Consider the following 24,184-nt stretch of genomic DNA (forward strand, 5'->3'; position numbering starts at 1 on the left):
TCAACTAGAGCGCTGACTGACATCGTCTAAATCAACCTTACCTTGTTTTGATTGGCCCGATTTATGGTTTCCCCAACACAGCCATCAAAACCAAGCAGCCTCGGGAATTGGGAATTTTTGTTCTCACCGAAATGTGCTCTCTAACACAGACCTCAAAACCAAGTAGCGTTAGAGAAATCGGCATTGTGCAAATACATAAAAGTCGGGGGTATTTTTGTGCTGACTGAAATGTGTTTTCCCAACACAGACTTCTGAACCATGGTGACTGGGGAAATTGGCATTGCAAATGCATGCAGTTCGGGGTATTTTTGTTCCGACTGGAATGTGTTTCCCTAACACAGACTTTAAATCCATGAAGCGTGGAAAATTGGCATTGCAAATACTTGAAAGTCGGGGTTATTTTTGTTCCAACTGAAATGTGTTTCCCCAACACAGACTTCAGAACCAAGGTGTCTGAGAAAATTGGCGTTGCAAATTCATGCAGGTCGGGAGTATTTTTGTTTCGACTGAAATTTGTTTGCCTAACACAGACTTCAAAACCAAGATGTCATCACACCAAACGTAAACGGACCAGAGACGAATGAATCGTTAGATTTAAAGTCCCCGTAAACAAAGGAATAGAAGGAGTAAAAGGACTGTCATCAAAGTTACTTGTAACGAAGAACATAATCTATCACAATGTATGAATTGACATTATATGGCATTATACAATCTTTTTACTCACAAAGCAAATATATTGAATCCAATTGAATTCGGAAATTGTTTCATTCAATCAAAAATTTGATCAATACAAACAGATGATTGCGAACCTAAGGCAGTCCCACGTCAACCTTGCGATTATATCATAGATATAACCTACCCATTTTTTTTTTTAAATTTATTTTAAGGAATCGCCCAATGTTTGGAAATATGTCAATAACCAATGAACCGCAAAACTCGAACTCGACAAACTCGAATAAAACTAATTTTTGCTAGCAACAGTTCGGCTGAAAAGTTCATAAGGTTGACGTCTAGATGGCGCCTCTTGCAAAAATATACTTGACTATCACAAAGCACCATCTTTCAATGGATATGTGTCAAAATTTTACAGCAATCGGTTGTTTGGTTCGTGAGTTACAGCATTGAGAGTGAAGCAACTTTTGTTATTGTGAAAAAAATGGAAAAATTCGTATTTCGTGTATTGATGGCAAAATTACATGAATTGGGCTTCGAATTGCTTCCGCAACCACCGTATTCTCCTACGGCAGCCAATCAGAATCCGAAGACGACTCCAGAATGGTCCGTTCGAGTGAAGTAAATGGGCTGCTTTTTGGTTTTAGATTTGCTCTGTTATTCTTACCAGTGTCTTCGAACTCCTTACCTGTTTAACTTACTTATTGAGTAAGAATCCGAACTATATAAACACGGATTTTTACTCTAGCTTAAAATCAGAAGGTAGAGAAAAGATCTTCCTTTCCTACTCAGATAACCGAAACCGCATCGGTTATCTGTCTGCCTATTTGCTACACGAAATTCATCCCATGGTTTCCATTCTTCGCTGTCCCTAAGGGGGCTCAATTTAGGAATATTTTATGACCTAACTATTTGCTGACTGCCAGCAAAGGAATCCCTATCTATATTTTCCTGTTTTTATTCTCTTCTACGCCACCCGCGTGGGATCCTAAATATACATTTTTGTTTCTTTGCCCTATTCCTTCTCTGCCCTTCGCGCTCATTCCATGCGCGACAAAGGGCGAGACCTAAACAAAACAATTTTTATCACCTCTCGAGTGACCCATACAGCGCTCTCGCCTTGGGTCTTATCAAAACATGTTTCCCACGAAAAGGTTACCTAGCTAATTGCCGGCAATAAATATTTACTTCTATTCCTTCATCTAATGCGCTATCTCTGGTGCGCTTATCTTGGGAGCTATATAGAACAGAACTAAAAAGTTTATTGATGCACGATATTTGATTGTTTCCATTATATAGGATATCCAGAAAGTTTAAGATGCTTTTTGGAACAAATAAATTATCTAATGAGTCATTGGTAAAAGATCATACTTCATCAGCATATGGATCTGGTCATCATCAGAGTAGGATTTTTTTTTCGCACTCAATGAAAAAACTGAGGCGTATCAATTTTGGCCATATACGAATGAGTCTACAAATCTTCACACTAGTATCTACAAAAGAAACACATTTTTGAGAAAAAAAAAATTAATTTGTCTTCGATTTTCAACAACAACTTCTTCATTTTTTTTCTTTGAAAAAATACTATTAATGTTTAATTCGAAACATTTTTATGTATAAATTATCGCAATTTACATGCTTTGCTCACTTTTCTCTATTTAGAAACATGTCAAGAACATGTCAAACGTGAGAATTTACACACAAAAATGTTACGAGCAAAACATTATTTTTTTCAGAATTCTTCATACAAAAATGACTTATATTCCAAAAACTATAAAAGATAGAAAGTTGATGTCTTCGACAAAAGTTTATATTTTAACAAGGTCTAAAACTTTGTCGAATACTTTATATCGCTATCTTGACTTTAAACAAAACTAGGATAAGTTGTATTTTTATCAAAGAAAACATGAAAAAGTTGTTGTTCAAAAAACTTTTTCCCTGTAAAAGTGCCCATCTTCCGATGTATTGGCGACTTATTGGAAATTGTAAGGGCTATTCATATATATATATTTTTGGGTATTTTAGAAAAATACGTTTTTGAGAAAAATGAATTTCAATTTTTAAAATATTTTTTTTGTTAGCGAATTTTTTTTCCAAAAAATTTTTGGTAATTTTTTGACAAAATTTAAACAATTTCCTACATTTTTTCCTTTGACAAGAATTTTTTAGGTATCATAGTTTTTATAAATTTTATAAATATTATAAATTTTTTGTAAAAAATTAAGAAAAAAATTGTCTTTTTCCAAAAAGTAGTCTAATTATTTTTCGAATATTTCAAGTATGCTAAGTTGCGCAAATGACCCATGTCTTAACACCCACAATGTTTCACTACTATCTGTGATGGTGCTGCCAACTCCTAAGACGAGTTGGCCTACAAAATTTTAGTCAAAACATGGAATGTAGGAAATTTTTTTGGTTTTCATTAAAAATTATCAAAGAATTTTTTGGAAAAAAAAATCCTTGAAAAAAAAATATTTTGAAAATTAAAATTCATTTTTATCCAAAACATATGCTTTTAAAATTCTGAAAAAATTGATATAAATAGCCCTCAAAATTTCCAACAAGTTTTTCAACAATACATCGGACGATGGGCACATTTACATGGAAAAAGTTTTTGGAACAGCAAATTTTTCATTTTTTTTTCTTTGAAAAAATACTATTAATGTTTAATTCGTAACATTTTCATGTATAAATTATCGCAATTTACATGCTTTGCTCTCTTTTCTCTATTTAGAAACATGTCAAACGTGAGAATTTATACACAAAAATGTTACGAGCAAAACATTTTTTTTCCAGGATTCTTCATACAAAAATGTCTTATATTCCAAAAACTATAAAAGATAGAAAGTTGATGTCTTCGACAAAAGTTTATATTTTAACAAGGTCTAACACATTGTCGAATACTTTATATCGCTATCTTGACTTTAAACAAAATTAGGATAAGTTGTATTTTTATCAAAGAAAACATGAAAAAGTTGTTGTTCGAAAAACTTTTTCCCTGTAAAAGTGCCCATCTTCTAATGTATGGACGACTTGTTGGAAATTGTAAGGGCTATTCATATATATATATATTTTTGGGAATTTTTAAAACATACGTTTTTGATATTTTTTTGTGAAAATTTAAACAATTTCCTACATTTTATCCTTTGACAAGAATTTTTCAGGTATCATAGTTTTTAAATTATAAATTTTTGTAAAATATTAAGAAAAAAAATTGTCTTTTTCCAAAAAGTAGTCTAATTCTTTTTCGAATATTTCAAGTATGCAAAGTTGCTTAAAAGACCCATGTCTTAACACCCACAATGTTTCACTACTATCTGAGATGGTGCTGCCAACTCCTAAGACGAGTTGGCATGAAATTCGTCATTTGCATAATTTCATTTCAGTTGAAGTAAAGAAATAAATGAAATATAAATGTTGTATTCCTTGGCTTATGATCAACTTTCTGTGGGAAGTTTGAAAAAATAGGAAGTATTAATCTATGATAAATTGTAAATGATTCAAATAATCGTACTGGTGGAGTAAGACAGACTGCTGCTAGCGTGAGCACGACGGACAGTAAAGAGACAGAGAGAGTAATGGAAAGAGCATCCGGCATGCGCTCTCTCTCTTTCACACTGTTTGTGAGAATTCCCTTCAAGAGCGATTAACTTCTGCAACTAGCGTGTTACATTACTTATTAGGGGAGGTGGGAGTTAAACGGACATGTTAAAAAGAACTTCAATTATATCTTTGGAAACTTATGTTTCCCAAAACTTTGATGCAGTTTCTTTGCAATTCAATCTACTGTGTGTTTTTCAAATTTTTTTACTAAAATTAAATACAACATTTTTTTCGATGCGGGTATAATGGACTTGTAGTGGGGGTAATATGGACAGGTTTGTAATATATGAAGTGTAGAGGTTTATCGATCGCGAGAGGAATAATTTTATTCAACCAAGGACTGAACTCATCACGAATGTTCGTTAAATTATTTTAAAAAAATCGAACCAATTCACCTAGAAGTGATATCGTGCTTTTCAGCAGTATAAACGGGCAGACCCTCGACTATTTTGCTTTTGGTTCCAGTCAGCTTCTAAACAGTCCATATTTGGCGATTTGATTTCCATTTATAGACGCAGGGCATTCCTTAGGAATAGATCAAACAGACTTTTCACAGTTCATCTCACTCCCACTGGCAACTGTCAGTTTTACCCCACCAGTACAATTATTTCAATAATTTTAATTTTCCACTCAAAAATGAATTTACTTCTCCGTACATACCTAATATCGCTTCTCTGTTAAATCACAAACCGCAATATAACCATCAGTGAATTGAATTTTGATATTAGACCACTCAAAATGCTTAATATCGAAGCAGCTAAAATTACATCCTTACGCGGAATCATGTATGATATTCAGTTTTTGTTTCACTTTTTCACTTTTGATCAATATTCATTGCCATAGGGTGGCTTAAATATTATAGAATAACATGAGAACTAATTAAGAGAAATCGGAAATTCAAAATGTAACTATACAAATCAACCACCATATTACCCCCACTATCCGTATTACCCACGGTTCCCATACATATGTTTTCAATCATACAATCGAAATTGCCCTACACTTCGTGTGCTTTATTTCACAAAGTATATTTCAACTTTAAATGATTAAAATGTAACACGGTGCGCTACTCCACTGCGATGACACCATTGAAGCTTTCAATGTGACATCCGTAATAATTCAACATGAAATTTGTTTCATTACGCCATCACTTATTCGGGGAAGAAGAAGCTCTCAAGACAAAACGCGTTTCGGTGCGAAATATTGTTGCTTCGCTCGAGCCGAACAAGATATCAAAAATATGGGTCACGCAGAACCTGCCATTAGGAAAGTAGTCGTCTAAAATATGATGACACGTCATTACGCCACGTGCCCTCCCCCTAAATAGCGCACTCTAACGGGACACGGCAGTGCGGCACGGGAAGTACCTACGTGTTCCGGCCAATCCACCGAAATATGAAACGTACGACGCGTCGAATAAAGTTCACACAGCGGAACATCCGCGCGCGCGTTCGGTTCCGTTATGTAAACAGACGCAAACACGCTGACAGTGAGAGACGTTAGCGCGAGATGGATGTACTCCATCCATTATCACCCACCCATCAACGAGACGCATTATCATGTGGCTTTTCGTGGCTTTGCAATCGGCACTGAGAGACACATCGGCGACATTGCGGTGTTTCATCAAGTGGGGGAGCGATTTTTCCGACGACAAGACTCAGAAACATATTTTATTTTGAACAAGCGACTCGACCGGAGACTTTACCTGAGTTCACATATTAGTCTAAAAACAAACAAAACTGCTTGAATCAAAACCATCGGTTCAGCAGATGGAAACCAATTCCACATTTCCAAAGTTCGAATGGTGCGCGGAACTAAAAAAGATGTTCCATTTTACGCGCGTTTGATTCTGATCCGATTTTCGACGGATTGTTTCCGAACCGTTCCTCTGGCTCGAGTTCCTATTGAAGATAACGAACCAAGTGTCGACCGGTCGTTCACACGATGAGAGTAAAGCTCTGATTGAAGGCCTTGTTTTCACCTGCAGTTGATTGAGGGAATTGTGCACATGCGATGGACTGGATGTCTGTTTGACATCTCATCCATCTCTGAAATTCGAACAATTCATCATTCGGTTAAAATCTGCGAACGCTGAAACGCTCGACGCTTATCTCGACGAAAACCATCCGTTCAATCAGAGCTTTCAGAGTTCGAGTGAGGTTTATTTTTGACGCGAATCACGCTCATGAGCCGGCCGCAATTATTTGGCCGAGGTAATTTTGGGTAAACTCTTGTTGTTGTTGTTGTCCGAGTCAGCAACATTCGGACAGCTGAATCACTTTCGAAACAAGGAAACAAGGCCTCGAAAAATTGGCGGGATAGCCAGAGCCCCGGATGCGGGGGTTAAAAGGCGGTGAAGCGCAATTCACCACATGCGATGAGATGGCGATAAAACACGACGGCGCGCGCAATGGTTCACTGAGCGCCGCCACCTTCTCACGGGAAGTTATTATTTCCACCCGATTGTTTGTGGATGGTCTTTTGTGGGTTATGACGGTAAGCAGGTTACAAGTTGTGTTGAAATACTTTCATTCGCGCGATAATTCGCGCAAAAGCGCGAGAGAAAGTGTTCAATTGCTGTTGATGGCTTTGAAACTCGTCTATGTTTATTGACTTTACCGAGTTTGTCTGGTAAGGCAGCAGAAATCAACTGAGAAAATTTATTCAGAACGTCGGAAGTTTCCAATCCGACAACTTTCGCGTATTGTTTTTCTTCTCAGCAAATTCAATGAAATCCCCATCCGAAAACATAATTCACGCTTCCGCTTCGCCATCTGCGCCATCGCTCACTTACTTACGGAAAAAAGTGCTCTCCAACAAAGTTGAGAAAAAAACAAAAATACCATTTATTATATTCATAACTCGTGCAGCACTCGTGAAAAATGAATGTAAAACCACGGACAGTGTGGCACGGGATCACCACAAGATCATATGCCAGCGACAGTGGAGCAAAATTGTTGAAAACATATTTGCTTCGCGTCCATCACATCTTCCCTGTTGAACCCGGGGATGGATATCATCGTCTCACTTTTCAATGCAATTTTTATGCTCCCGGACAGCTCGCGATAGTCACACACATCCGGTGGTGTCGACATGTGAGCTGGTGCTGCCAGAACGATTTTTATGTGTTCATTTTGAAAACAACACTTGTCAATTTTCGTACTCTATTTCAAGTTTTGGTTAAGGTACGAATTCTGGATACGATTGCTGGCTACCAAATAGCAGACTCGAATTTACCAAACCAGACAAACGATTTAAACAGATTATTGATTATAAGTTTGGATTTCAACCTTCGATAGATTCCAGACAACAAGACAAACGTGAGACTTAAGACTTTGGATTTAGAACTAAATTGTACGTTTTGTGCGTGTCCTGCGTGTGAATCGGATATTTGGAATCTTGAACTCTAATTCGGAATCCTGAATCTGAAGAAAAATATTAATTTTGGTTTTCAAATAGAAGATAACATCTGAACTACATTTCGCATTCATAATTTGTAATCCGGCATCTGAAATCTAGATTTTAGACATTTGAATCTGAAATCTAGAATTCGGAACCGAAATCCAAAATACTGACTCCGAAATCGAATCCTAAATCTAGAAAACTACAACGATTCTTCAATCTGTGATCAATAATTTGAATCCTTATGAAAGACCCTATTATCGAAAATGTCAAACTTGCGGGAAGATCGTATCTAGTCTAGTCACATAGAAATATTAAACGAAGACCTAAAACATGTTAAATTTGAAAAATAATAAATCAAAAACGAACAATAACACCTCTCTGCTTATTAGATATACAGGTCGGACTCGATTATCCGGAGTATTGTTTTTTTTTCACTCCGGATAATCGAGTCAAAACAATTTATTTTCTTTATTTGTTTTTTTTTGCATGTATTTATTCTTTTTTGGAAATAAAAGAGGAATTTAATTTTTTATTCATCCCCTCAAAGTCAGAAAACACCTTTCTCACATGAAAAAAAATAATTTATCCAGATTATCTCAGAGGGTGATAGACGATCATAAAGTCTGCTTCATTTAATATTGGAACAAATTATTTTGCTCATTGTGGCGCTCCTAGTGGACGGATTTGGAAACTTTTTTCACCCACGTGTCGGGAAATTCATTACCTTTCACCATGTATTTATGTCATAACACCAAACAATAGCATTTTTTAAACAACCGCCATGGAAGCCGAACGGAGAGATAAAATTGTGCACAGTTTTCTTGAAAATCCATTGTTGTCGGCATCTAAGCTAGCTAAACAGCTTAAAATGCCCAGAAATACCGTATGGCGTGTTATCAAGCAGTACAAGGAAACATTGACGACGGCTCGGAAGCCGCATTCGAAGCGTCGGAGTGGAACTGTCGACCGGAAACTGCGTGGGAAAGTCATCAAGGCCGTCAAGAGGAATCCCAATCTTTCAGACCGCGATTTGGCCAATAAGTTCCAGGCCGCTCACAGTACGGTGCGACGAATTCGTCTCCGGGAAGGAATAAGGTCATTCCGAGCCAGCAAACAGCCAAATCGGACGCTGAAGCAGAACAATGTGGCCAGAATCCGTGCTCGAAAGCTGTACGACCAAGTGCTGACCAAGTTCGACGGATGTATTCTGATGGATGATGAGACGCCTACGTGAAGGCGGACTTTGGGCAAATCCCAGGTCGAATATTTTGTTTGGCGACGGCTCGGGGGGATGTACCTGCAAAATTTAAGTTCGTGTTTGCGGATAAATTCGCCCGCAAGTACATGATTTGGCAGGGGATATGCAGTGGTGGACAGAAAACCAAAGTCTTTCTCACTGACAAGACAATGACATCAGAAGTCTACAAAAAAGAGTGCCTACAGAAACGGATTCTGCCGTTTATTCGTGCCCACGACCGTCCAGTGATGTTTTGGCCGGACCTCGCAAGCTGCCATTACAGCAAAATGGTTATGGAATGGTACGCAACGAACGGGGTCAGCGTAATACCGAAGGACCTCAACCCCCCAAACTGCCCCCAGTTCCGGCCGATAGAGAAATACTGGGCAATCACGAAGCGGAGGCTTAAGTCAAAGGGAAAACTTGTTAGGAACATGACTCAAATGAAGAACTGGTGGAATCAAATCGCCAAAACGGTGGACGAAAAGGGTGTGCGCCGCCTAATGTGCCGTATTACGGGAAAAGTACGAGAATTTCTTCGAAACAGCAATGAATAATTTTTTTAATTTTTTTTTACGAAAGAGTAAAGAAAATGCTACATTTGTATGAAAAACAAATTAAATTATTCGTTAATAAATGACTGAACTACACGCAATTGTTTGTGTTCCAATATTAATTGAAGCAGACTTTATTTGATGAGAAAAATCCTCCTACGCATATGTTCGAATTTCAACAATGACAGAGTTACAGAACTTTTTTTTTGTTCCGGACTCTGTTGCTTCAAACATTAAAAAGTACGCTAAGGAAGACGATTCTGATGCTTTCATTTGAAAGATGAGAACATTTAGTACAGGATATAGTAGTGGAACAACTAAAGTAGTGAACTTTAATAACATTTTGGAAGTGAAACACTTAAAAGTTAATAATTTTTAATGTGATATTATTAATTTTATCCTAAAAATTTATATTAAACTAGATTGTTTCTATCAATTAAAATGAAGTTCATTAACCGCTCCACAATTTGTTCTTTGACGCACATCTTCTATCTTTCTTAATTTGGCTGCAATATCGATATAAACAATTCCTGGTGAAAATTCAAGCAAAATCTTCAAAAATCACGATTTTTACCCCACTGTACATGTAATAGACATTTAAACTTCACCTTAACGTTGAAAGGTTATATTTATTCATGAAATAAGCCATATTTGAAATATAAAAAAATATTTTTTTTTTTTCAAACTGAATATAATCGAGTCTGTATATAATTGAGTCCGACCTGTACTGTATTCTATTAGTCAAAGCATTTCATTCAAAATACATAGTCGACCATTTTGTGGCGGCAACCTTTTCGAACTTATGTTGCTTATAGTGTAGTGTATTCTCTAAATCAAGCCATTCAGCCATTTTTTTGCGGCGGCCAAATTGAATTTTTCAGGATCATGGAATACGCAGTTTTATAATGACAGTAGAATTAAATGTATGTTCCAAATTTCAGATTAATCATTCAACAGGAACGGGGTCAATTTTCTCTTAATGTGGGACAACCCAACAAACATTCACACATACATAGAAACAGGTCAAGCTGAATGAAACCATTCAAAAAGTAATTAGTTGTTTGGGGACTGCGGCCATCTTGAAATTGGATTTTTCATTATCTGCTATGTTCTACTAGTCGACATATTTCTTTTGATACATTTTGGGCATTTTTCATAAATAACTGTGCTCTACTAGTCAAACCTTTTCATTTGATACCTATATTGACGGAGTGCTGAGGAAATTGGTAATCCGCCATTTTGTAGTGGCCGGCATCTTAGATTTGCATTTTTCATAAATAACTGTATTCTACTAGTCAAGCCCTTTCATCTGACACCCATATTGATGGGGTTGTGAAAAAATATATATGGCGCTATTTTGTGGTGGTGGCCGTTTTGGATTTGAATTTTTCATAAATAACTGTATTCTACTAGTCAAGACCTTTCATTAGATACCCATATTGGTAGGGTTCTGAGAAAATTTGAAATCCGCCATTTTGTAGTGGCCGCCATCTTGGATTCGCATTTTTCATAAATAACTGTGTTCTACTAGTCAAAACCTTTCATTTGATACCCATATTAGATATTTAATATAGAGATATTATACAAATTATTCAAAATTTCCGCAAATCAAAAATAAAGTACTCCGGATATTCGAGTCTAAAATTCCGGATAATCGAGTCCCACCTGTATTATGTGAAAAAATATCTCAGCTCAGCTCAGCTTCCAGAAAAAATATTAAAAAATATAGTGCTCTCTATCTTTAATCGAGAAAACAAAGAAAGACTAACAGAATCAATATTTACAAAAACGAAAATCCAAATTATTCGCAAATGTAATCTTTTTCAAAAAAAATCATGAGCTCCAATTTGATCGTTCATCTTAAACGGTCCATAAGTTCAAAAGTTATTGATTTTGGTAGTGGAAAAAGGGGGAACATTGTTTTTTCGAACCAACTTTGAAAAATCATAACTCAAAAACAAAATTACACCTCTCTAATGTTTGATAGCCAAGGGATTTTTCGTCGAAGAAAATTCTTGCACTGTGGTCACGCGTAGAGCTTGCCACTCCAGAGTACATTCAAGGCGTGTTATTCGGCATAGAAATCTCAACCAAGTACTACTAAAAAAATTGACGCAAGTAATGCTACGTTGAGAATGCAAAAGTTCCACTGGAACGTTAGTGCCATCCAAGAAGATGTAAAAAACTCCAGCTTCAACTTCAGCGCCCTCTAGTTCAAAGCCATGAAAATAGCAAAAAAAAAAACTACAATCAATAATTAATTATAAAATCAAAGTCCAAAATCTTTACGATTATAATATTTTTTTCTGAAAAAGTCAAGCTAATTGGCTTTAATTGTATATACAGATCATCTAAATCGATTAAGATCAAACGTCAAATGTTATTAATCAAATAACATTTGACGTTCAAATGTTATTAATTTTAGAAACAAGACATTTTTGGAAAAAAGTGGAAAAAGTTGATTTTTCGAACCACCTTAAAGAGAAAATGGGTCCTCTAATGAAAAAATTAAAAAATGCTGGTCTAGTACTTTGCGATAAAGAACAAAACCACTACTTTCCACTAAAATAACTAGACTAAACTATAGTTCTTGAAATGGAATATAATTCTTTGTACTTTAATCCGTAATCTGTTTTTGTGATCCGGTGCTTGAACCCGTCCGGAAAAATTCGAACAGAATTTGGAACCTAAATCCGTAGATCCAGCTACGAATTAGAATCCGGTGTCCGCAAATCAAGAATATACCACGGTTATTTATTATGTAATCTAAAATCTGAGTCTCCAATCTAGAATCTGTATATCTATAATCTTGAATTTTGACAACGGAATTTGACTCCTAATCAGGAATCCTATTTCCGAGTTTGAATCCGAAATCCTTACAAGAAATCTAGAAATCAGTTTGTAACATATAATCGAAAACTGGAAACTGCATACTAAATATTGGGTTCGGATTCTGAAATCTATAGATAGATTATAAGTATTTGTTTTTATTATGTATATTGATACCGATATCCGAATCTCAGGACTAAATTCAGATCCTGTATTTGGATTCTTGAGCGAGATTTGACATCAGAATATAATTTTGAATTCAAACTTAACACCAGAAAACCTAATTCCGAATTCGAATCCGAAATCTAGAAATCTAGAAATCTTAAACGATTCCTTAGTCTGGAATCCAAAACCTGAGTGTACAATGTCGAATTTGAATACCTTAAAACATATACGCTGAATGTAAAATCTCAATCTGGACACCGAATTCGGAGCCCAATCCAGAACTCAGCTATTCGGAATCTACAAAAATTATATAAATATGAATCTTGAACTCGAATATATTCTCCAAACATAGAATTTTTAATCCACAATTTGAATTTTGAAATTCAGACGTTTGAATAGGATCCAGAATCCAGAATCAAGCTGAATCGAATTTCTAAATTCCGAGTTCAAAATTCTGAATTCTTATACAGAATTCAGAGCGAATTGAATTCGTAAGGCGAATTCAAAATCTACAATTCTAATTCAGAATGCGACACTCCGAAAAGATCGAAATCTAGATATCAGCCCTAAATCTTTAGTTTGAATATGTAATCTGAACCTGGAATCCTTGTCACAGAATTCGAATATGAATAATAACTGCGAATAAGAATCTGGAATCTGAGTTCAGAATCCGAAATCCGAAATCTGCGAATTAATCTAGCATGTGGACTTTGAGCCTAAAATTTGGATATGTAATATACATTTTCGTCAAATATATACCGAGAATTCGTAATTTCAAATCTTCCCGCTGAAAATTTTACATTTTTTTATTGGTTCTACTTTTAGTGGTCCTAATGCCAACATTTTTTGCTCGGTGATTTTTGATAAGGATAATTCTATTGGTAACAGATACTATCTAAAATTTTTATGTTGCAAATAAAATTTCTTTTGCTGAAACGTTGAAAGGCCGCTTGAGAGAGACAATTCTTCGCAAACGGCCAGATTAGTGAAAGGATAACACTTAGATTTTCCACCACTATAATGTATCAGATCATCGATCGATCATTGTGAACGATCTTTTGACTCAAGATGTCATTTTCCGATATCATATTCAAAGCCTGTGCTCAGATTCCAGTTTGAGATTCATTTTGCAGATACCGATCTCCATTTCCAGATACGGACTGAAAATTCAGATCCCAGATCCCTGACATAATTTCTAGGAAATAATTCTATGTTCTACTTCAGATTCTAGATTCCGAACCAAATTCTAGAATCTTTCACTGATTTTTAATTTTAATTGGAGATTAAAAGTTCGGGATTGGATTATTTATTTTATTAGTTAGGTTCACATTCCGGGCGCTGATTTTAGATTCGAAATCTAAACAGAAATTCTGAATACGAATCCAGAATTTTATTTTTCTCATAGTTCAGACCTGACCCGATTCAAGACAAGATTTGAAGATTTAAAATGCATAGGCATAGAAATCTCAACTAGTTACTCATAAAATGACGCAAGTAATACTACGTTGAGACGGCGAAGTTTCTCTAGGAATGTTAGTGCCATTTAAGAAGAAGAAGATTCAATGATTCAAATGATGGATACTAAGTTCCAAAATCGGGAGAATGGAATTGGAATCTATATCTGGAATCCGTTAACCGATCTTGGATCTGTGCCCAGAGTTAGAACTTCAAATCCAAATTGGATTCAGTGAAAATTTCAGTATCGGAAACTAGAACAAGTATAATGGAGCTGGATATGAATCCTATTGTGTCTAATATTTTTATTTAAAACAAGCTGACCAGGCAAACTTCGTCCCGCCCAAAATTATTTTTTTGTTATCACGTTGTCTTAATAAGCGCACGTTCATGGGTCCAATCGCAGAACTGTTCATTGATTGATCTTCTAATCGACCCCGTTGAATTTATCTTTTACTGTAAAATTCGTAGTACTTCTACCAAAACTGGTCTTTATTATTAGGCTGTCAAAAAAGTCCTGCGGTATTTCCGCGAGGTGTCGTTGTAAGCGCGTTGTTCTAATTGTATTCATTGTATCGAGTCATACTATAGCTTGTTGGAAAGGTATTTTTGCGCGCTATAATATAGTCCTTGACAGTGTTTTGTTTGGTTAAGTCGTTCGTGAGTTATAGTTTCGCAAATATGGAGCAAAATAAAGAGAAAATCCGACATATTTTACAGTTATGAAGTTAGCATCTCGTTGGGAACAAGTCATCGAACAAAACGGCGCATATTTGACTTAAAACAGATGATTGTAACTAATTTTATGAACAAATGAAAATTCAAAAAAAATACCGCAGGACTTTTTTGACAGCCTAATATAATGCAAATAGAGTGAAAAAAAATTACAAAACGAGTCAGCAAACATAAAGATTTCATTAGATAACTAAAAAATTGCTGTTAATGGAAAACTAGTTAGCTTGAGTATGAAAAACATTAAATGATTGCGTGGCTATCTATTAATATATTTTCATTATTTCAAATTTTGTTTATGTCACTTTGATATTTTCTGAACAATCTCATGTCCTTACATTTAGAAGTTGATAAAAAAAACGGGAAAATTATTTGGAGTTGAAATAAAATCTCTATTATTATGTAATGACGATATTAGAGAACATCGTAAATTGTTTCTATGATGAAAATGAAAATGGAAATATTATACTCGCTTTGAGTGTGACTCTGAGAAGCACATTCGCAATTGTTAAAGATTTTTTTCTGAATTCTGGTCTTTCGTCAGGTTTTTGTGTAGAAGAGTTGTTCATTATTGTTTGTTTGGAAAAATTACTACAAAACGTGAAACAGAGCATATGTTTCCAGGCGTGATGAATTATCAAATTCGTTCATATTCAAACATCGGTTCGATGTGACGCTATAATTCCAAACAGTCACTTATTGGTAAATGATAATAACAATTATGCCAACTAAATAGTAATAAAATGACTAAATTGGGCGCATGATTTATGACTTTCCGAAAAAAAAATCAAAACTGTAAAAAGAAATAGAGAACAAAGCTGGAAAATAGATATTCAAATTTATACACCCATGGAAAGCATTTATGGCAACGCTTCTCCTAAAAAAAAAGTTCTTTTCAGTGCCATTTTCTGACTGAGCAGAAAAAAGCATAGTGCCTCTTGGGCCATTGGATCACGGTTAAGCATATGAAAAATTCACAGTTTTTAACTTACCATCGGTCTAATTGTGCTGGGACATCTGTAAAAGTCACTTCCTGCGGTTAGACTCTGCAAATATTTCTTGTTGGTACCGTAGATGGATTCCATGATGTCTGCTGGTTCTGACTTATTTTTCCTATTGCAACGTTCTCAGTATTTTTTTATGTGTTCGCTCCCCCGGAGATGTGATCTCCGCTTTTCAGGAGTTCGAAAAGCGTTGAAAAACAGTCCGTGTGCGCTGACAAATGGCTGACTGCAGGATATAGTGTGACGTGTTTTGTGTTTTTTTTTTATATGTTCTCTCGGTTCCACCCCTCCTTTTTTCTCGCTGGCCACCCACACGTTCGCAAGCAGCTGCTTCAAACCATATATCACCATTCACATATCACATGTGCGACCCCGTTTGGGTGGGATAAGCGAAATCTGTTGTGCAAACATTATGCTTTGTTTCCATACCGTTTATGAGTCGGAAATACTTGGCGAACTTTCACTCACTGACGACCCCTTGGGTCCTGTCGATGCCGTTGTCCTTCCTGTGGGAGGCTCGTGCACGTGCCCCGATCGAGGGTGGTTTTTCACTTTTCACTTTGTTGTTTGTTTTTCCCAGAGTGTCCTCAGTGCCAATAAAGTGTTAGTTAATCGTGGGTTGCTGAACCGTCATCCTTTCCGTTCGAAAATCGATTGATCCCTGAAAAAGAAGAAAAATAAATGTATTTTTGTAAACTACATTACCGCAAGGAATGTTGTACATCTACAATTCTGCTAATTGAAACAACATTCCTTCGCTAGAAACCCTTATCAAAGCATACATGCTCGAATGCTCTGTCGGTTACAGGGATAATCCCTCAGCAAGCAAAAAAAACTGCTCCACGGAGATCCATTACCACTTCTCCGCATGCATCAAAGCTGCCAAAACCTCAACAAAATGCCTGCCTGCCGAAACAGTTACCGGGGCTTAACTATTTAGCTTGGGCCAATTTTCGCCGCTCAAGCGGTAATACCGCGATAAGAAAACAGCAACGAATTTGCGGAAACCAGCATGGCAATGGCCGCCGCTTCTGTAACTGCCATTAGCTGATGAAAAATGAAACGCTGCCCTCCCGCTCTGCTTCTTCACAGCAAGAACCAGAAAGTCAACCGGCCGGCCCAAAGGGAAACTTTTCGGCAGGAGACCGCACATTAACGACAAAATTTTATTTTCTGACCCCTCCCCCACTGTGCTTTGGTCTGGCTTGATTCTGACCCACCTGCACCGGGAAAGCAATTGTAGGGTTCTCAGAAGTGGGTGGGTTGAGAGAGACAGAGAAAAAAAAACACCATTTACCGATGAAAGAGAATAGCAGGGAGTCACAAAAGAAAAGTTCCTCGAAGCAGGTAAATTGACGTTTGATTGCTTACAGACGACGGTGCTTTGTGTTATATTGGGACAGCGTGAAAAAAATGGATTGGCGATAGAAAAAATAATCGATCAGTCATTTTCAGTTTTATGTCGATGGAAGTGGAGCACGAGATCCTCGCGCTGCATTCGGAACGACAATCTCGACAGTCATCGTCGTTAGTGCAATCGATCACTTTAGTTTTCATCGGAGCATTCAATCATTTACTCATACGGTACTTGATCATCTAACGAATAAAATATTTTAACTCCAAAATAGCTAAATAGCACATTTGATTACCGTTTTGTCTCATATTCCGAACAGTCTGAAATTCCGAACACTTCAATTTTTAAATATAAATTTACTAAACTTTTATGTTATAATTAATTGAATAATGAAAACACAGACATTCTTTGAGGTATAGACTTCATTTTGACGTCATTTACAGGTGTCAATACAGCTTATAATTTATAATATTAGACATTTGCAAAAAGATGACAGTAAAAACCAATAATAATATGTTTGCGTTATGAAATTCCGTAAAAAAACATCGTTCATTTTTCAGTTTTTGTATTTGTTTCAACTGTTTTGATTGCTGTTTTCATGTTAAGTGCTAGAGAATGTAAGAACCTACAATAACCGGGTGAAGAAATGATATTTAATGCAGAAATCTTCATTAAAATTAATATTGAAGTAGTTTTCGGAATATGAATCAAATTTCTACGCATGATCCAAATTCCGAACACTTCATTTTAAAATGTAAATTTACTGAACTTTAATGTTATAAATAATTGAATAATCAAAACCCTGAAATTCTTTGGGTTATAGCCTTCATTTTAACATCATATCCAGGTATCGATACAGCCTATAATTTATAATATTGAACATTTGCAAAAAAGTGACAGTCAAAACCAATGATTAAATTCTTACGTTAGCAAATTCTGTTAAAAACAAGCATCGTTATTTTTTTCTGTTTTAGTACTTTTTTCAACTGTTTTGTTTGTTGTTTTTATGGTAAGTGCTAGAATTTGTACGAATCTACAACAAATGGATGAAAAAACGATATTTTATGCAGAAATCTTTATTAAAATTAGTGTTCGTAATATGAATTAAGTTTCTACGCATGATTCAAATTGTGAACACCTCATTTTTGAATGTGAATTTACTGAACTTTCATGTTGGACATAACATAATAATCATTCGCTATCCAACTCTTGACGAGTAAAGTTCAGTTTCGTTATTGTGCGTTGCCACTTTTACTATTGTGCGATTGGTATAGTGTACGAGTGAAGGTCATTGCTGTCCGCTTTCGAATTGACCTTTTGTGAAGTGGAACAAAGGAAGCAGCGCTCTTGCAGCTTGCAGCCCTTGGCGGCTGTTGAACATTGGCATAACGGGATCGCCATCGTGTGGCTGTCGTTAACGGGAATTATCATCACGTGACCGTGTGAGCTATTCTTGCGCTATTGTGTTGATCCATAGCGCGTAGCCTCTGTCTCTCCCTGGTTAGGGCAGTAAAGCGCAGTATCGGAACAACTTTTATATTAAGGTACACATATTTAATATTAATATTATTGTTCAACTCATATGTTCATTGCTTAATATTATCATCATAATTTTTTGTTTTTTGGCAGACTTATCTCACTTCTTAACTAGGCGAACCTAGCCAGAATTTTCACCTGCCCCCGGGCTTCTGAATGCCAAAGGGGGACTAGGCTCTGCGGAATGCACGTATCTGCATGCTCGTGCTGTTTTAGTCCTGACCGAGGAATTGTCGGACAATCGCGCAGGTGCTAAGGATGACCGACTTTTGGATGCCGGCCAATTCCTTCTCGATGTTCAACACCTTTAGCGCTTCCAGAAGTGTCTTCGGGATAATTCCAGTTCCAGAGAGAACGACTGGAACAATTCTTGGGACCTCCCTTAGCCCCCACAGTTCCTTGAGCTCCACGGCCAATGGTCGGTACTTGCAGATTTTGCGACCGTGGGTCTCCTCCAGATTCTGGTTCAGTGGAATAGCGACATCGATGATGGTGACTTTGCGGTCGCTCTTGTCGTAAACCATTATATCTGGGCGGTTGTGGTGGATCGAGAGGTCGGTCAGAACAGTGCGATCCCAGTACAGCTTGAAACGGTCATTTTCCAGGACAGGTGCAGGCAGGTACCGGTAGTTTGGTACGTTGTCTTCCAGTAGAGCACATTGGAGCGCCAGTTGTCGATGAACAATACGGGCCACGTTGTTGTGGCGCTCGGTGTAGGCTGCGTTGGCCAAAACGGGACAGCCTCCCATAATGTGCTCTATGTTTTCACCTGGTTGATGGCACATCCGGCAAATGTCATCAACGTCTTGATGCCAGACGTACCGCCTGCAGTTTCTCGTCGGCATTATCCTGTCCTGGATGGCTATCATGTCGGCTTCTACTACTGAAGAGAGTTCACCACGCGTTAGCCACAGATTAGATGCGGCCTTGTCGACGTGTGGCCGGTCCAGTTGATGGGGGTGGGCACCATGCACTGCCTTCTGCTTCCAAGCTGCAATCTTCTCCTCCACTGTCTGCAGATTGCAGTTGAGTTGGTACTCCGCTTGCGCCAAGTGCAGAGCGCTGTATCCTCTGTCGGCGGCGCAGACAGCCCGGTATAGCGCGTTTTGGTTGGCGCGTTCTGCGAAGTACTCGCGCAGTTGTCGTACCTGGGCAACACACAGTGCAGAAATGTCGACGATTCCAAGTCCCCCTTCTTTGCGTGGTAGTGAAACTCTCTCCAGTGCCGATTGAGGATGGTGCATTCCGGCCTCTTTGAATGCTTTCCTCATCCTCCTCTCAAGGTCCTCTAGGTTAGTTTTGCTCCATTTGACTACACCAAAACTGAAGGTCAGCAGGGGAACCGCGAATGTGTTGATCGCGCGTACCTTGTTCCCCGCGTTGAGGAAAGTCCTCAGGACACAGTTCACTCGACTCAAGAACTTGTCTCGCAGCTCCGTCTTGATGTCGGAGTGGCGAATCCCGGTGAGCTGTCGGAATCCAAGATATTTATAGGATTCGCCACGAACCATGTCTCTTATAAACTCGCCGTCATAGACCTCGTAGCCTCCGGATTCGGTAAGTTGTCCTTTCAGCAGGTGGACACAGCGACACTTGTCGAGGCCGAACTCCATACAGATGTCCCTGCTTATGTCTTCGACAACCCGGATAGCTACACCTAGACGCTGACGTGAATCAGCGTAGACCTTGAGATCGTCCATGTAAAAGGTATGGGTCACTTCTTCGTGGGCGCCGTCGCCATACCTTATTTTATAGCCATGACCGTTTCTATTGAGCGTCCTACTGAGGGGGTTCAGTGCCAGACAAAACCAAAGCGGGCTGAAAGAGTCGCCTTGGAATATCCCCCTCTTTATCTGCAGCGTTCTAGACTGCAACACATTTTCCCCATCACTGAGGTGCAGAGACGTACTCCACTGCCTCATCGCATGCTGCAGGAACCTAACGACGACGGGATCAATTTTGTAGAGCTCCAATACCCGGACGAGAAACGAGTGAGGTATGGAGTCATAAGCCTTCCTGTAATCGATGTAGGCCATACTTAGGTTCCGCTGGTTATATACCGCCTGGCCGACTATGGCTGCGTCGATGATGGCCTGGTCTTTGCAGCCATGCGTATTTTTCCTGCATCCTTTCTGCTCTTCTGCGATGATATGGTGTTGTTCGCAGTGGGCAGAAACTTTGGCGGTTATGATGCTGCTTAATATCTTGTACAGACTCGATAGGCACGTTATCGGCCTGTACTTTGATGGGTTCAATGTGTTGCTGTCTTTCGGGAGGAGGAAGGTGACGCCACGGGTGGCGAATTCAGGAAGGTTGTGTGGGTCACGTAGCACCTTGTTGAAGCACTCAGCTGTCTTTGGATGTGCGACGGTCAGCTTCTTGTGCCAAAAGTTCTGGACACCATCGGGGCCCGGTGCTGCCCAGTTCCTCAGGTACCGCGAGGCTTCGCGGACATCGTTCTCTCCGACGATGATAGCTGGCATCTCTCCAATTTCACCACAACTCTCCTCCTCCCGTCTTAACCACATTTGCCCGTCACGATGTTCTACTGGGGTCTCCCAAATACCAGCCCAGAAGTTCGTCACATCGCTAATATCTGGCAAACCTTCGCGGTAGTCGGGCTTCTCGTCGCTAATGTGGTCGTAGAACGCTTTTTCGTTATCTCTGAACATCCGATTTTGTTCCTGGCGCTTTGCAGAGTCAGAGTAACGTTTCAGCCGTTTAGTTAGGACGCTCAATTGCTGTACCAGTGTGTCGAGTTTTTCCGTCAGCTGGTGAGCTCCCAGCTGGCGAAGTTCAGTAGGCCGCACGATCACAGCAACTTGGCGACATAATTTCGCCGATCTGCTGCCTCTTTTGTACGCCATCAGTCTTCCAATTGCGGCGCGCTTGTTTAGGATCCGTTGCTCCAATCTCCTTCGCCATGGAGGCTCACGCCTTTCAAGGAGATGTTGGAGCAGTCCGCCTCTTGGCCTAATACGGTATCCTAAACTTTTGGCGGTCGCCACAGCAGCACAGTAAACTTTCAGTTGCAGCTCCTCCATGTTCTCAGCATCAACCAAGTGCAGCGGAAGAACGTGCTCGTTCATGAGCTTTACTGCACTTGTCAGCCTGCGGGAATGCTGCAACTTCGGGATCCTGGGGCGCGACAAAGGGTCCGTGTCGCGGAACTGTGAGATCGCCTCGTCGTAATGGAAGACCAGATCGCGTAGTAGTTGTTGATCTGGCTGTGGATCTTCCGGCTCAGGGGGTTGTTGTACTGTGGCCTCCACTGGTGCTGATTCGCGTGCCCCACTCGCGAATGAATTGTTCAGCCGTACTGAACTTCGTCTCGACACATCGCTTGCTCTGCTTGTTCTGGAGCTTAGTTCTCTCTGCACCTGCTGCTTGATCTCGTCGACTTGCGTTTGGGAGAGCATATTGTTGCGTACTATCGCTCTACGCCTCGCGTTCATCGCGTTTTGGTCAAGCCTCCCGACGAACTCTGGATACGCTTCCTCGAACATTGCGAGTATTCGAGGGCGACCGCTCATGTCCGTCTCCAAAGCAGTGCAGATGTAATAGGCGCGGATCACGAATTCATTCATTTCATGTGTCCACATGATCCGTCGCCTAGTAGTACCCACAAGTGTGGACGACTGTCGTCTGACAGTCGCAACACGCCTCGTAGGCGCAGCGTTTCGTTGGTGATGTCGATGGCTGCTGTTTCCGTGTGGCGGTAGCTCTTCGGGTTGAACCCGGCTGGTGGCCCGCTCTTGCACATCGCCCTCCAGCCGCTGGCCGCTCGCTCTTACGCCCGTTCCAGGACCAGCTCCAGTTCGGGGACCCTCCTCGGGCGATCGCATTCTGAGTATTCTTCGTGAACGTAGCTCCATTTTCTGGGTGTATCTCCTTTGCCCGGGAGACAGCGGGTTGGCAAGGCCTCCATGACCCGGGAGGCCTTCCCCGGGAGAGATGTAGCGCTCTGACTCGCTCGCACCCCCTCACTTAGCCACTTTCGACACCCGTTCTCGGAGCCAAGACCAGGTGTGTGTTTCCAGTTCACGCCCGATCTAAAAATGTCGTCATATGATCTTCGTGGAGGCGTGAGATAGGAACATTTGAGACCAACAGGTAGGCTCCTACCCTAGTGTTGATCCCCATTTGAGAACCAATTATTATGGACACTTGTTTTTTGTTGTTTTTTGTTTGGACTTGTTGTTTTTTGTTTGTTTGTTTTGTTTTTTTTTTTTGAGATTATTGTTAAAATCAATAATAGATTAGAAATAAGACAAAAATTTTTGTAAAATGGAGAATAGTGGAGGATCTCCAGAGATGGAGATCTCCGATAATGAATCCCATTCAAGATCTGGGAAAAAACATAAACGAGTCCCTCAAAAAGAAGATAATTCTTCTGGGGACGAATCTGCTCATCCTTCCAAGCCCCCCTCTAAGAAAATAGCAAGCCTCCCTTCTGAACCCACTGTTACTTCCACTCCCCCTCTCCCATCATCGATTTCGCTTCCCCCTTCTGATGTTTCCGATCCAACCCAATCCTCGTCCTCGTCCTCGTCCTCGTCATCGTCTTCTCCCTCTGTTGTCTCCGCTCCACGTGTCAGAGTTTATCCAGAAGATGCACCTGGAACTGGCCCTTGGGTTGTTTTCCTCCGGCCAAAACCAAAAGGAAAAAGCCTTAACGTGATTCAGATCATGAAAGATCTGGCCAGATACACTTCTGTATCTGAAATTCGCAGGGTTAGACCGAACAAATTGCGGGTTGTCGTGAATGAACGGAAACACGCAAACGAGATTGTTGCTGACCAACACTTCACTCTCGAATATAGAACATTTATACCCTCCCATAACGTAGAAATTGAGGGGGTGATAACTGAAACGGGTCTGACGAGCGAACAAATAAAAAAAGAAGGAAAAGGCAAGTTCAAGAAGCTTCCCTCAATGGAAGTAAAGATCTTGGACTGTCGCCAACTCGGGGAAATGATGGGGACCAAACTAAATTTACGCCGTCAGACTCGTTTCGAGTCACCTTTGCTGGTGCCGCCCTCCCTGACTACGTTATGGTGGACAAATTGAGACTACCTGTGCGACTCTTCGTGCCAAAGCCCATGACTTGCAACAAATGCAAGTCAGTTGGTCACACTTCAGATTATTGTGCCAACAAGGAGCGCTGTGCCACTTGCGGAGAGCAACATGAGGGGAAATCCTGCAGTGCGACTGAGCATAAGTGTCCATATTGCGGAGGATCCCCACACGCGCTCTCAGCTTGTGAAACTTACAAGAGTCGCTGGGAGAAACAGAAGCGCTCTTTAAAGGAACGCTCGAAGCGCACTTTTGCGGATATTTTAAAGGGCGCTTCTCCACTTGCCCAACAACAATCAATCTCAACACACAATATTTTTTCCACGTTGCCAGTTGATGAAATGGAAGCGGACACAGCTAGCGGGGGCACACCGTTTATTTTCAAAGGGAATCCCCGGCGCAAAAATGTGACCACTCCCAAAGTTCAAGAACAAGTCCCCCCGGTGATACCCCCTGTTAGCTTGCCTAAAAAATCGAGTGCAGCGGACAAGCAAAATCAGGTTCCTCCTGGTTTCCGTGGGAATAGTTCATCTTCGAACGACCCAGCACTCGAGGGGACATC

The 24,184-nt window shown here is 39.5% G+C and overlaps 1 protein-coding gene across 3 annotated transcripts in view; it reads right to left on the reverse strand.

The window, feature by feature from the left end:
* Positions 1-24,184, reverse strand: part of LOC129776306 (mucin-2-like) — a 279,861-nt gene that overhangs the window by 185,773 nt on the left and 69,904 nt on the right. For all 3 annotated transcript variants that reach the window (XM_055781877.1, XM_055781875.1, XM_055781874.1), the window contains exon 2: positions 15,645-16,317. In XM_055781877.1, the coding sequence (XP_055637852.1) occupies positions 15,645-15,737 (93 nt within the window). In that variant the 5' untranslated portion in view covers positions 15,738-16,317. The remainder of the gene's footprint in view (positions 1-15,644; positions 16,318-24,184) is intronic.

This window comes from Toxorhynchites rutilus, chromosome 3 (genome assembly GCF_029784135.1).
Source record: "Toxorhynchites rutilus septentrionalis strain SRP chromosome 3, ASM2978413v1, whole genome shotgun sequence".
NCBI classification, from domain to species: Eukaryota; Metazoa; Arthropoda; class Insecta; order Diptera; family Culicidae; genus Toxorhynchites; species Toxorhynchites rutilus.